General features: G+C 37.1%; 1 protein-coding gene across 1 annotated transcript in view; it reads left to right on the top strand.

Annotated features, from left to right (window-relative positions):
* The window catches only part of ST8SIA4 (ST8 alpha-N-acetyl-neuraminide alpha-2,8-sialyltransferase 4), a 61,803-nt gene that overhangs the window by 14,144 nt on the left and 32,366 nt on the right, over positions 1-15,293 (top strand). The window contains exons 4-5 of the mRNA XM_026073589.1: positions 378-635; positions 13,310-13,603. Coding sequence (XP_025929374.1) covers positions 378-635; positions 13,310-13,603 — 552 coding nt within the window. The remainder of the gene's footprint in view (positions 1-377; positions 636-13,309; positions 13,604-15,293) is intronic.

A 15,293-nucleotide genomic window follows, 5' to 3' on the forward strand; every position in this document is an offset into this window, starting at 1 on the left:
TTTTTTTTTTTTTTTTTTTTAATCTGTGTGTACAGATTTGCATCTGTGCAAAGCTTTGTAAAGTATTAATCAAAAATAGTGCTCCTTCTAAGTTTAGAGTCATCTTCCATTGGTCTCTCAGTGCCTTTATCTGAATAAAGTGAGTGAGCTCTATCACTGTAATATTTACATGTAATGTTGTAATCAAACCTTTGAATTCTGCCCTAACAACTTTGCTTTAGCTCTGTTGCAGAGCGTGGGAAATGACCTTAGTCCATCTGAAGCTGTCTGCCCTCGGCTTCATGCTGTGTGCTCTGTACGGCCGGTGCCACTGCCAAATAAACTCAATGTGAGCGGTGAGTTCTGGGTCTTATCTGTGCCTTTTTGTTGATTGACAGGAAGAACATTCTTCGGTTCTTGGATGCTGAAAGAGATGTCTCGGTGGTCAAAAGCAGCTTTAAGCCAGGAGACGTAATCCATTACGTGCTGGACAGGCGTCGCACCCTAAATATCTCACAGGATTTGCACAGTCTCCTCCCTGAGGTTTCCCCGATGAAGAATCGGCGATTTAAAACCTGTGCAGTTGTTGGAAATTCTGGCATCCTTCTGGACAGCGGATGTGGAAAGGAGATTGATAGCCATGACTTTGTAATAAGGTGAGCTCGCATCTGCTGTTGACAATTACAGTCTGCTATCTGTTTCTTGGACAAAAGCTGTGAGAAATGCTTTAATCTGAGACACAATTTCAGGGATTATTTGAAATTATTGAGTAATTTATCTGAAACAGTATCTTTCCCTGTGGAATTCCCCAAATTAAATATGTTCCCATGTGGTTGACAAGAAGAGTCTTTTTTGTAGTGAAAGTAAAAGAAGGGTCACGCCTGGAGAGAGCAGAGAGATTGGTGCTGCTTATTTTTTCTGTTTTTGTTCCAGACACAATAATTATTCTGATGAAAGAGTTGGTAGGATAAATGCAAAGTCTTTTCTTTTTCCAAARTATCCCTTCTTAGCTCTTGGCCAACAGAGATGGCCTGTAGGGATGTTGTAAATTACTACTTTATTTATGTGCAGTATGGGGTAAAATTTCAGTATGATGCATTGGGATTGAACCGGATGGCTGCCATTAAGGTAACTGGAAGTCACGCATCTAAATCCCTTCACATTGCTCTAAAAGTGTATCCCTGCAGTTTGGGCAAAAGTGTTCATATGCTTCACCTTCTATTCATTTTTCACTCAAACATGCACAATATAATATGTTTGGGCTTCACAGATCAATAGGAAATAAAAAGAAATAGTTGGCTCATTTGACGGGCTGACATTATATGGAGAGAGCAAATGTTAGACAAAAGATAGGTCCTTTTGCTTTTGAAGCAGAAGTTGCAATTGGTGTGGTCTGAGAAGGGTGAAACGGTGGTGATAGGAAACAATATAGAATTAGTTGTCATTGCAGGTTCCTCGCTTTTCCTTTTCTCGCCTGGAGGAGAGATGGTAGTGAAAAAAATATCAAAAGGATACGTAAAAGGAAAATTATAGTCCTTCAATTCATAAATCAAAAGAGGATATACACATGAAAGTTGTATTTTATTTGAAAAGAATACCAGAAATTGGCCACCACGTCAGTAACACACCACTCTTTCATTTTTCTTGCTTGTGCTGCTTGTGCCATGACCAGTCTTTCAAATTAGCCTGCTTATTGCAGAAGGAGCCCAATATAAATACTACATGTTTCAACCACATTTAGGCTATGGGCATGCTTTCATACTTTCTCAAAGGTTAAATGTGTTCCACTTAACAGAGTACAGAAAAATCTAGATAGTAGATTTTATAGATGAAAACTTTCTTTTAGAAGGTAAAGTCATGACTGCCATTCAAAAAGGCCCAATGCAGCAAAGCACACACTTTTACTTAAACCATGTGCTGAATTCCTTTTGAAGGCATCTCCAAACCATCCTCTGTGTTTTAACTGGTGATGAAACTAGGCAGTGAGACCTGATAGGAGTTTTTAACTAATTTGAGCCATGAGGAGTAAAGATACATTTCTTAAAAAATTGTATATGAATAAGAGATGAATGATGTAGCTTAATAGGAACGTCAGGAAGTTAAACCTGCTAATCGGCTATTCAGACTGGAGAGACATCTCTCATATGGTGCATGGCTGTCTATGATAATCTGCATAACAATTAGTTAATTCGAGGATATTCTGCATAATAGCACATTTCTCATGAGGTTCCAGGAATAGAGTACCGGAGCCTACAGTGTACAGACAGCTTAATACAGTGAGATTTTTGAATTTACAAATCAAACTTTAAACATTTTGGAAGTTCACAGATTCTGCGTGGTTAGACAATGTGATATTTACTTACATGTGTGTGGGTGGGGGATGCATATGTATACGTAAAATGCACCCATTCCACTCAACACATGACGTGCTTCTGGAAAGCAGTTACCATACGTATAAACTAAATCACGAGTGCTGCTGGCGGTGTAGACTGATGAACAAAACTTTCCTGATGCTGAATGCATTATACTTAAGTGCTGTGATAAATATGTCATTCTATTTTATTAGATATATAATTCAGTTGATTTTGATAGTACTATATGTTCTTTTCCTCTCAGGAAAATTGAAACAAAAGTGTGCATGTTTGTGAGAGATTTCGTGGAATGGGAGCATTCTGTGCATGCTAGATATAACACCAAAGATATCATTAATTTAATGATAAAGTTAATAGTGAAGATCTGTTACAGTGAAGAAGATATGATAGACATCCTCCAGTATTTGCATTATACTACAATAAATCAAATATTCTGAGTTTCGAAGCTCCTTTAAAGGTGATCTGAACATGTTAGCAATAACTGATGAAGACCCAGAATATATGTTTTACCAAGGATACAAGGAGATGGTCAATACCTGGCACTTTAATTGATTTAAACTTGGTAATATCTGTCAGTCTCTTTGAAAGTCATCCAAAGTTACTAATAACTGGCCTTTCCTTGCGATATTCAGCATATTTAGTGCCTCTCCTGGACCATTGATCCACCTACAACAGAAAATAATTAGAATACTTCTATTAAGAAAAATATTTTAAAATAGGCAGCTAAACTAGAGGCACCTAATAAACAAGTCAACATATAACTGTGTCAGCAAATTTTACAGGGAAAAGAATGCTGTTCCTCTCTTTAGACAACACTGAAAGTGCTTATATGAGTCATTTTTGCAAACAAGGTAATGTTTTGTCAGCTTAACCAGATTTACTGTATTTACTGAACATTAAAGTAGCTTTTTTTTTAATTACTTAATCACATAGGGCCTTATTTTGTTCTCATGGATCAGAAATCAAGAGTCTAGGGACACATCTGCTAGGATAAAAAGGATTAGTTCCACAAGTTTAGTGAAATCATGCCTCTTTTTTCCAGTGGAAAATCTGACCCAGTCTAGTTAAACTGGGAAGCAAGGAGAATCTCTTTTTTACTGAAAAAACCTGTGCTGGCTGTAAACTCTTTCTTCCTGTCATATCACCTTCCTTTTTACCTCTTGAAGTTTTTACACCCTGTTAAGTGACTACTGATTCTGGCCCATCTAGTACTTCCATGGTGGTGAGCCAAAGCATGCTGTTTTGACACTATATCCAGAAAAGGTTCCTGTAGCATTCCAAAATCTTCCCTTCCTTAAAATAAATGAGAAGTGTAAAATATGAGATAAATAAGTTGATTACACATAGGATCTGGAAATGGCCCGGCTCTGATGCAGGAGCTGCTTTCTGCACGGTGCTGCTCTTCTGCTGTCTCTGCAGCTGGTGGTCATCTACATGGTGCTGCTTCCAGCTGAGATTTAGTTGCGATATGTCTTATTCTCCTCTTGCCTACACTTTCTCATGCCAGGGCTGTGTTAGCAATGTTGCATATATCAGAGAACAGATGAACTTGTTAGAGGAAGTGGTAATTTTTGCAATACAATAGTTACACAGGGCTTCCTGAAATAACTATAATGTGTATTTGAGACATGTGCTGTAATAATAAACGTTGTAATAGTAAACATTGCTAAGAAATGAGTTTGGGATTCTTGGATTGCCAGTAAGTACCAGAGAGAATTTAGTTCAACTTTAGGTTCACAGTTTGAAAGGTGCTGAAGATCCGTGGAAATCATCCCGATTATTTTTAATAGAATTCAGTATACATGTGGGGAACTTTTCGAAAGCAGGGCGTCAAATAGAGTTTTGGAGGTTTTTTGCTTAAAAGAAAAAAGAAGTAAATAAGTAGCAGATTCTTGTGGTTTTGCTCACAGTAGCGTTACTTCTGAAAAAGTCCCATTCATTTCAGTTGACCTATGTGGAGAACAGACCTGAAATAGCTGACATAAGTGTTAAGCGAAGCTGTTTGATTAGCAGAGAACTGCTCTGACAAGGAACAGCCATGAGAGGTTATTATTTAATTGCTTCTTTCTTTAGATTGAAGTACCTAGTTTATACATTACAGGCCTTTTTTCTTCTCCCAGCAGTCTGTTTTCCTGCTAACTCAGCCAGCATCTGGGAATCAAGCTGAATAGCCTTGCCTGATAAGTCATCACTAGTTAAAAAAATTACTAGTCAGATGCAGCTCTTATTTTCCCAGTGTCCTTTGACTTGGTCATTCTCGTTGTGCTCAGTGAGGTTGACGTAGAAAGAACTCACACTCATTTAATAAGTTTGTTGCTTGATTGTATACAAGGAGGAATAGACCCTGTGTTGCTTCCTTGCTGACGTCGTGGTTTTGCATGCAAGCAGTGACAGTATGAGCAGCAGTTAGCAGAGCTGTTCAGGGTGAGATTCTGCAGGTGCATCAGTCCCTTCTAGTTGTTACTTTTCTCAAAAAAGAAAAAAAGTGGTGGCATAAACTAATTTTAACATGTAAACATGTAAATGAGAGTGTAAGCAGAGAAGCTGTTACATCTTCTTTCCTCTGCTTTGTTCTGTCAATTGATGGGGAAAATGATAATAAATTTGTCAGAAGCATGAGGTCTAGGATGTTACTGCACTTGTAATCTGGGATTTTGTTTTTCTTGTTGTTTAGTAGTGGCTTGTAAGTATCAGCTTTTATGTCCAAATATTTATTGAATATGCCTTGCTTGGAGCATAACCACTGTGACCGTAGAACTGGGTGCACAGAGCCAGCAGATCTGCTGAAAGAGAAGCTGCCAGTTTTACAGCCTTGCTTCAAGATGTGATTCTCACCTGAAAAATACCATTTGAATGCTTCATTAGTAGCTCATTGGACCTTTTTCAACTCTCAAATATGGCAGGTTTTTTTTCCTTCTCCCTCTTTTCTTCCTACAAACTGTTACACAACATGAGAATGATAAACAAAGCCAAAAGGCTCCTATCTGCAGATGATCTTGCTCTGTTATACCTGAGAAGGGGGGGGCGTCGGGGTGGCTGTTGGGTGTTTCCAGTGGAGTTGGACAATGAACCTCTCGGAGGCCCAAACAAGTTCAGAAGACTAAGGAAATGGCCATAAAGGGTGACATCTAAAAACCATCTAAAAATGCTCAAAGATTCCAAAGTGGTCCCTCAATATAAATAGATGTCCTGCGAGCATGCAAATCTAGAGCACAGAGGGTTAGCCTGACTCTTTCTGTAATTATTCTGCAAGAAAAAAAATGAAAGTGTAGGTAAAATTTCATTAAGTTGCTAATTTCCTATTTCTCATAATATAGATATTTTAATTTAGTAATTTCCCAAGCAGTTTCTAATGCAGCAAAGAGTTAACCTTTTTCTCTGTTTAGAAAGTTGTAAATCTGCCAGGACTCTGGATTACATGGCAGGGATGATTCCCCCATGCGGCAAAACCCTTGCAGACATAAGAGACAGTAAGCTGCAACCTCTTCTCCCAGAAGTTACTGCTTCTGCAGCAAGATGGCTTCACTAATCCACTTCTTCGTTGACTGCGTTGTGTGGTTAAGAGGTGTGACTTACTGTTTAGGACAGTCTCAGTCAGAAGGTTGCCCTTTTTGCTCTTCTTTGTTTTGGCATGTTCAAATTACCCCTTTTTTTTCTGTATTCCAGACTCGCAACCCCAAAGTGTTTCTCCAAAACAATGAAAACAGTCATTTTGCCTGAATTTAATGAAAGTACAATGGAAATATTTAATGCCTTCTGCCCTCAGGGAGTTGCAGAACTGTTCTCCACACCATAACAGCAACACTTTTACAGTGCCATGAGAATTGCCCTGTAGAATAAGCCCTTTTTCAGGAGTAACGTGTAAAGGTACATGCACGTGAAAAGCCAAAGATACTGGTATTCCAGAAATGACTTCTTTCCATTTCCCTGTTTTTCTGTGATTAAAATCTCATCCTCAATATTTCACAGCTGTAGGTTTTTTCATATATATATATATATATTCATATATATATATATATAAAAATTTCTTTCTTTATTAGGGTGTCAAAGTAATGGTATTGGAAGCAAGAGTAACAACTCAGTAATTCATGGGTAATGGTGCAGCAAGAACTCCCAATAAGGAGGTAAATCATGTGTGTTGCTACTGTCTCTACGTATTTAACGCCACTTGGACCTTCTCTGTCACTTTGCTGTGCTGCCTTGATTGAGGATAGCTTGCATTTCAGTCATTGGTGTTAAGACATCAGGAAGAAGGAATTTAATGATTATGGGTAGAAGTTCTAGTTTGGGGAACAACAAGTAAGGAAGTTCATTAGCAGGTGGTGTTACAAAAATGCGTCTTCTTATTAAAGTGAAATCAGTCACAAATTCAGGATTCTTGTCGACAGGTGTTAGAAAAGGGGGTATGGAGTCAGTAATGGTGTAGGTGAAATGACACATCTGAAAGGACAGATGTGATTTCTGCATGTGACTCTCACGCACAAGTCTGCTGTGCCCGAGCCTCTAGTGTAGACGCCGCTTACGGCTGTCGTGAGAAACTCTCTGCTGTGCCATGCTGAGGGTAGCAGCAGGCATGAAGTGAGGTATGTCAGGGGACTCCCTGCTAATCCACTTGCATAGTTAAGTTGAAGCAATTCTAGTTTTATCAGGAGCCAAACAAGTTCACAGAACATCCTAGAATACATACATTTTTCTAATCACTAGTGGCGTTTGTTTCTTTCTTTCTTTTTAATAGCAAATCTCCATTTTTGGGGGGGTATGTGCATGTGAAAGGAGTCGTACTGCTGCTGCACACCTTCGTTTGAAGGATGGGGTGAAATGATGCACTACACATAAGCAGGTGCCGGGGTGATGTGCTGTCAATAGGCTGGGTAGAGATTGCTCCAGTTGGAGATCTCCTCTGTGCTTGAGCCTGGAATTTCAGTTCCCCACCCAGATGCTTTTTAAAACATCATGAATCTTTTGGAAGAATCTTTTGGAAATTGGAATTCACAATTCCAATTTTGATTCTTACAGGAGTCTGTGTGTGAATCTAAACTTTAGAGCTTGCAGGCTATTCAGGACAAGAATTTATGTTCTTGATACTAGTTGTGTTTGTTCCTTATGTTTCAGATTAGTTGAATAGTGTAAGTCTTCCAGCAACAAACTGATCTTCATTTATTGGTTTCTCAGAGCGTATGTGGTTAATATTGTGTGATGGATATTTTTGGTTTTGCTCCACAAGGAGACATTAATGAGAGAGAACACACTTTTACTGCATTTCTGTGTGGCCTGGGCTTTACATTGGTTTCCAAATATTTATTTCAACCTGTAACCCTCAAGTGCACAGACTGTTAAAGGTTTAACAAGTGTACAGATTTGTAGGGCAATTCTTGCATTATTACTGTATGAAGATATTCTTTTAGTTCTAATGTCAAATAAAATGGAACAGAGTAATCACTTTTACTCAGGCAAGTTTCTATTGCTTTTATTTAAAATTAACTTGAAGAAGACAACCAAGTATGGCTCATAAATATTGCATCTTGGACATGTGTGTGCTATATACATGAGTTGCATATCTATGAGTGACCTAGCAAGTCCAACTGCAGCTCTGTGGAATAACTGAATTCCCATTTGAGTGTGCTTTCAAKAACATCATTTCATGACTTTGTTAAGCTCTGCTCTCTAAGAAATGAAGTGTGCTGTACGTGTGTTTTGGCCATAAAAGCTTCATGGCCAACCCAGGGTGACAACTTCGGTCTTTTCTCCTGGCATGCAACTCCAGCCCTTGCCTGATTGACCTTTATTAGACTTTCAGCCGTTATATCCCCTTGTAGTCAGTAGACTCAATGGACAGTTTTAGGAGGAGCAGATGGATCACATACATTATGAACCTTCCCACTTATTTAGATTTTGTCCTAACAGCCTCCCCCAACTTAACCAAATCTTTTGTGCCATGAGACCAGTTTCTGAGCACTTCTGCTGTAGAAAGAGCGCTTGGAAGGAGTAAGGGGGTAAATACTGACTCTGTTTATTTGCTATTGTAGTGCAAGGGAAAAAAAAGAGGAGCTAAAGCTTCTGATAGAAAAACATTTTACATACAAAAAAAAATAGCCTGTTAGTTTTAAAGAATACACTTACAAAGATTTTTTAAGGAAGAAAACAAAGGAACTAACGAAAACCATCAATCTTTGCAAAATTTATTTTGCTGGGGAAATCCGTATTTCATTAGTTCCTCTGTAAACAGTCAATAGCATGGGCTCAGAGAGTGTTTTACAAACCTTCATATAATGTGATGGATCATTCTCAAAGCTCATATTTACAGCTATTTACTTACATGCCCAAGTCAATCTTCAGTGCTATATACAACTGTTACTTCCAACCTGTTTGCATGTTCTCAGAGTCAAGTCTGTCCTGCTCAGGTTGGACCTGCAGCCCACTTGCTTGCGGGTGGACTAAGGTAAAGCAACACCGAATTTTTTTTAGAAAGAAAGGATATATCTGTAGTGGTAGTCCATTGCAGAAAATTGTGTTTTGGAGTCAAATTTTAAATAGCCTTATACTTGCAAGTTATCGATAATGTGGCATGTCAGAAAGTGGAAGCTTAGTAAATGACTTTTTAAAATACATTCTATATATTTTTATATATATACATATATATATATTCTATATATTTAAATATTCTTCCTTCTGGATTTAATGTAGTAATGTCAACTTAATAAAAGAAAGGTACCGTTTCACTTGCTGTGTGCAAGTTCCTAGACCTGTAGTGGCAAAGCCACAGTGCTGAACTGCTGCCTCCTAATCCCTGTTGTATGTGTATTTGGCGTTCTGTGCCTTATCCCAAAAGAGCTGGAATTAAAGAGTATAACCAAGGAAAGATATTGCAGTGCCCGTTTCAAAATTGTTCAGGTAATGGGTTCCTTAGTTTGACTTAATGATAAATAAGAATATGACTAAAGTTAGATATATGCTTACAGGTGTCTCAGAGTAGGATGTTTTCTTGAAAGAGGCCATAGAACTGATAGCAGAAGGTCATTGCTGTCCACTAGAAAAACAAAAATTTTTTTAAATTCCAACAACAGTATGCAGCTGGCATACTATAAAGAAGCATTAGAGATTATGATAAAAGCTCAGAAAGCTTTTATCTTCGTACCAAAAGTATCAAAAGCTATTTGCACATACTCAGGTGTATATGCAAATATTCAATAGCTAGTTTTATATGTTTCAGATGTGAATAGCTGGGAACAGAAGTAAGGCCTCAATAGAAATTACCACTACAAGGTTTAGACTCTGGATCTTTCTGAGAAATGCCAGATTCATGAATCCCTGAGCTGGTTTATGATTAGGGAAGAATGTCGTGAGGTCCCTGATATGTCCAGACAAATGTGAAATAATAACAAGAATGCATTCAGTTTTAGCATGTCTTTGCTAATAAGCTCAGTGCTCAATTCTGGGAAGAAACCCTCTTCCATGAAGTAAAGAACATGCAGCTGATGATACAAAGTTGCTTTATGTCAACAAACGTATTCAAGCTTATATAAATACATGTATGAGTTGAATGCTATTGCATATGTGTAATTTTACTCAAGGTGCTTATTATTAAATGTTTGGGGTTTTTTTCTGAAGCTTTGGACAATATGAGTAACTGAGTAATCACTCAGTTATTCTGTTTGACCCCTTGTCATTGTATTATCTGTATATCTTCCAAAAAAAATTTTTTTTTAAAGAAAGATACCCTGAAAGATATTTTTCTATAAAACTTTCTAGAACTCCTCTGGAAATAAAACATCATCTGGTACTAACAGTGCAGGGTAAGTGCTAGGGTGGATCACTAGCACGCACACTCTTGAACTGATAGGCAAATGCTTCAGAAATAACTGCGCCCTTTATTCCTTGCTGAAGAATGTGCTAACTTTAATTAGCAGATTTTAGCAGATGTTTTATATTTGCCAACTTTAGGGATAAGTATAAAGTAAATAGGCAAATTTGACATTTTTGGTTTAATGAGCATTGGAATCATTCTTTGAAAGAAGGAACCGCTAGGAAAGTGGGAAGTGGCTGTAAGCAGGGTAATTATTCTTATAACTTGGCCTACTACAACTAATACAGTATTGTTTATTCCCTTAACAGAGCTGGGTATTATTGTAGCAGTGTGTCTTATGGCAGTGTTCTACTACAGTAAAACATTGGTGGTGCATTAGTGAGCTACTTCTTTGAAAACGGGGCCTTTCAACGTGCAGATGTACTTTATTATCACATTATTTCAAACCTGAGTACTGCTAGTAATACATATTTATATGCTTGAATTTTTAAAGGATCAAATGCTAAGAGGTGCTCAGCATTTGGAAAACAAAATGCCTTACCTGCCTATAATATTATAATCAGGTGTCTAATTTCATGCTAAAAAGCATGAAAAATATAACTAAGATTTTTGATAACTATTCATGGACAACTTTGTTGTCACTGAGTGCATTTGGATTGCTCATTACTCCTAAATTATACTTGAGAAATCTGAAAATGCCACATGTTAAAAATGTATACTGCTAGATACCTTATGTGGTAAATCTTTTGAAATACAGCCTTCAATATTAAGTATATTACTGATGAAGCAGTAATGACATGCAAGGTAGACTGTCCTTGCATTTAGTGTGCCTGTGATGATTCTTCTTCAGGTTCTAGAGGAAATTACATTTAGATGCTGCTTTCTAACTACGTAAACTTTCAAATTGAAAAAAGATTCAGGCATTGATACAGATCAGGAATGGGCTGTCAAAAGACATATAGAATCATATTAGAACCATATGGCCCATGTTATATGTGAACACTTTGCATATGGCATACAGCTTTTTAAACACAATAATTTGTATGAGTAGGTGCTTCTACAAGTTGCACGCAGGGAGAGCAGGATTTGCAATGYGAAGCCCTGTCTCATGTATGTAAGCAATAGATGCCACCATCTGCATATATGTGTGATTCTGCTGAAAATTCCTGCTGTGCAGAAATCCTTCTTTMCGTTGAGAAGTCAGTCTTTAAAAGAGGTATTTTCCAAAGCAACAGTAACACACTGAATTTGATTAGTTGATTTTAAGTCTGGTTTTTAGATTTGATGCAGCRTAAGCCTTTTGACAATTCCAGTTTCTAGGTWAATGCATTAAGTTTTTAAGAAATGATTTTAAAAACCAGTATTGAAATTAATGGGAGTTGTGCTTGTGCCCTAGCTACCACTTTATAGAAGATAGTACTCTTAGCTGCCTGTAATATATGCAGATGGTTTGTGGAACATGAGTGTAAAGATACTGAAGAATGTGAATCCGTCTCCTAAGAAAACTTAGGTCTGCCCGCATGTCATCAGAAACTCAGGCAGCTTTATCTCTTAGGAATATATAGGCTTTATAGTCTTCTAAACATTTCTTTTTGGAGAAGATCTGGACCACTTCTTTGCTTGATAATTACAGAATGAAAATAATGGTCTGAGGAAGTAACATTATCATCCAACACTAGATCATCAGTTGATGTTAACCAGTACTGCCCTGTATAGCACATGAAGATCTGGCTATTAGGAGATTCTAGTGAATAAGTTTAAGTAGAGATCATTATATTAGAAAAGATTTGGAGAACAAATAGAATAATATTAGATTAGTGTTATAATAATAGACAAATGTTTTGCAGGTCCTAGATGTGACATAACTTCGTATCTCCCTTCACTCCGCAGAATAGCTGGGACTGAGAAAACAAGTTCTGGTCGTTATCGCAGATTTCTTGGGTGACCTTGAGCAAAACACTTAATGCCTCTGCACCTGATTTCATGGCTATGTTGTGAAGATACATTCCTTACTGTTCTTAGGATAGCAACCCATAAAGATGTTCAGAACCCTGCTAATCTAGATGCTTGTTATGACGTTTTTGTAAAACTTAACTTTTTTCACTGAAAAAAATTATATAATGGAAATTAGGAAATGACTGCTGAAACAAAGAAGCAAACAAGAAATGCCCTGAATTATCTGATAGCTTGATTTTGGGGCATGTGCATGTTTGTGTTGAGTCAACTTGGGAAATTTAATTTGTTGTAGAAGTTTTAAATCATTTACATTCCAGAACAGATTTTCAGTATTACCAACTTTAGGACATAGGTTGTGTTAGGAAAGATTCCCTTAATCGCAAAAATGTAGTGCATACTAGAATTTTAAAGAACTATCTTCTTTTATCTTGATGTTTTATTTATTTATTTATTTATTTATATAACTGAGACAAAAACTTTGGTGAAAAAGGCCTTTTTACTCAAGCTTAGAAAACAGCACAATGTTCCTGCCAATTAAACAAGGTTTAAAAGTGAGAAATGATGGAAAAAATAAGAAATTGTATACTTTTTTCCAGAAGTTTAGTTTCAAAATGGAATGAAAATACTAAATGTCAAAACATCTGGTGAGATGCACTGATAATCTAAAATGCCAAAATCCATTTAACATTGGCTAAAGTTGATTTGTAAATCATATTTAAATACTGTATTGTAAAAAAAAAAAAAAAGGCAATGCATAAGCTGTATAAATTATACCTTATTTGACTGGCATGGCTTTAAGAATGTGAGCTGTTCCCAGGAAATGGTAACAAGTTGATGACAAATGAGCACTAATGAAAGGTAATAGATGTTAGAAGGCATACTCGCACTCATAAGTGCTTATCTAGCTATTGATGCATTGCATTTGTTGAAGCATGATGACATGATCTTCAAATGTACAGAAGAGTGTCTTTCTCACAGAGTTATTTACATGTAATATTTTTAAAAAATTTGTCTGAAGAGTGTCCAAGCTAGGTAAAAGGCTGTGTGATATCACACCTATTGCCACTTGTATTTTTTTCTCACATAGTTTGAAATGGGCTTACGTGTTCATCTTTCAGCTTTTCTTTTCATGCATACATTTTTCTGAGTTAATGTTTCATATTTATTTTCATTTTTCCATTAATTTCTTCCTCTTCAGGTGCAATCTAGCTCCTGTGGTGGAGTTTGCTGCAGATGTGGGAGCTAAATCTGATTTTATTACCATGAACCCATCAGTTGTACAAAGAGCGTTTGGAGGCTTTCGGAATGAGAGTGACAGAGAAAAATTTGTGCATAGACTATCCATGCTGAATGACAGTGTCCTTTGGATCCCTGCTTTCATGGTCAAAGGCGGAGAGAAGCATGTGGAGTGGGTTAATGCATTAATCCTTAAGAATAAATTGAAAGTGCGAACTGCCTATCCATCACTGAGACTTATTCATGCTGTCAGAGGGTAAGTGTCTGGAAAAGACTGGTCTGTCCTTGGCACAATGGGGCTTGTATAAGTAGGCTTCCTAGCAGACAGAAAGAAGCTCTAATATAATGTTAAAAGGGGTATGGTATTTCCATTCTTGTCATAATGGATTGCATTTATGATGAAGTAAATTTGTTTGGTAATAAATGTCGTCCACTCTTTTAGMCTGCTCTAAAGCAAACAACTGGAATGCATTAGCGCTGTGACTTTTCGCTTCCACTTTTATGTACAAAATGCTTTTATTACCATTATAATGAGAAATTGGTGAGAAGACAGACTGGATTCGGAGGATACGTGGGAGTCTTAGCACATCAGAGGACATTGAAAGTGCTACATGGCTTCTTTTTGGCAAGACTATGGAGACAAAAAAAAAAAAAAGCAGGGGAGGTTAGGTAACAATGTGTAAATAAGGAGGAGATCTGGCAGATCTGAAAATACTGAGCTCCTTGCCAAAATGTCCAGGGCTTTATAGCATTCTTTCTCCTTTTGAATTTGTCCAGAAGCTTGAACAATTCAAAACGAGTGACCAGAATCACTGAAAGCATTCATGTAGCCAGCTGTTTTTAAAAAATATCCATCTGTGCTTAGTGATGAGCCCTTTTTTCAACCCCATAATCAAACATGACTGTTAGATGAAGGCTTTCCATGTCGTTGTCACTCCAAGGCTAGAGTATATAGGGCTAAAAAACACTCAGGGGATGATGGTAGTGCAATATGTATTTGTTAGATGAATTATCGCAATGTGAACCGATTCAGCTTGTCTTCCCTGACCTGTGCTCTGTTTGTGGGGTTTGGGGGGATGCTTTAAAGTATTGGCACTGGCTTGTACAGCTGTTAATGATTATAATACCTGTCTGAAAAATTGCTTGTTACATCAGCAGAGAAAAGATTAGAGGGATTGTTAGAACTGATGCCTCAATATAATAGATGAGAATAAAGTCTAAAAATATGTTATTTTTGAAGATATTAGGGCCTTTGAATATGCTGTCCTCTTTCTGCCATGACCAAAGTAGATTAACTGTTGTGATCTTCATATAATATACTTTTGGCACTGGAGAAAAAAAATCTGTCCCTTTCAGAATTTTTAATTTTTTTTAATTTTGTACTGAGTTGTTCAGTTTGTTAGTAGAAGGTTGTTTTGTTATTCAGTTACTCTATAGTTACGTTTTAGGCTTTCAATGTGTTGAATTTTTCAAGTATTTGAAGTGCCTAAAGCACATGGACAGGTGCAGTTGTTTTCGCATGTGTATATAAATCAAAAGAAATAAGTTCACTTCCAGTTTACAAACAGCAGTTCTCACTTCCATCTGTTAAATCTAGCCAACATTGTCCAACGTGAATGGTAATTCAGGATGTGCAGTCTTTCAGCTGGCCAGCTGGAGGTTCCTTCAGGGTGTCTTGTCTTAAGAGAAGATTTAGCACCTATGTTGCCTCTCTGAAAGAAAAGCAGCAAAAGCTCTGCCATCAAAATTGCTAATTGCTTTTGAAAATTTAGATTAACCATTTGAGATTATACCTAGCAATATCATACGATGCGGCAGCACAGATTTATTTGGTTTATATTTCAAATGGAGTGCTGTAGTAGCATGAGAAATTGGTAAGCAAAAGCTCTTCTTAAATTAAAATGTGCCTGAGCTAAAAATTAATATTGCCTACAAATAAATAAAGT

Source organism: Apteryx rowi, unplaced genomic scaffold (genome assembly GCF_003343035.1).
Source record: "Apteryx rowi isolate R43461 unplaced genomic scaffold, aptRow1 scaffold_370, whole genome shotgun sequence".
Lineage (NCBI taxonomy): Eukaryota > Metazoa > Chordata > Aves > Apterygiformes > Apterygidae > Apteryx > Apteryx rowi.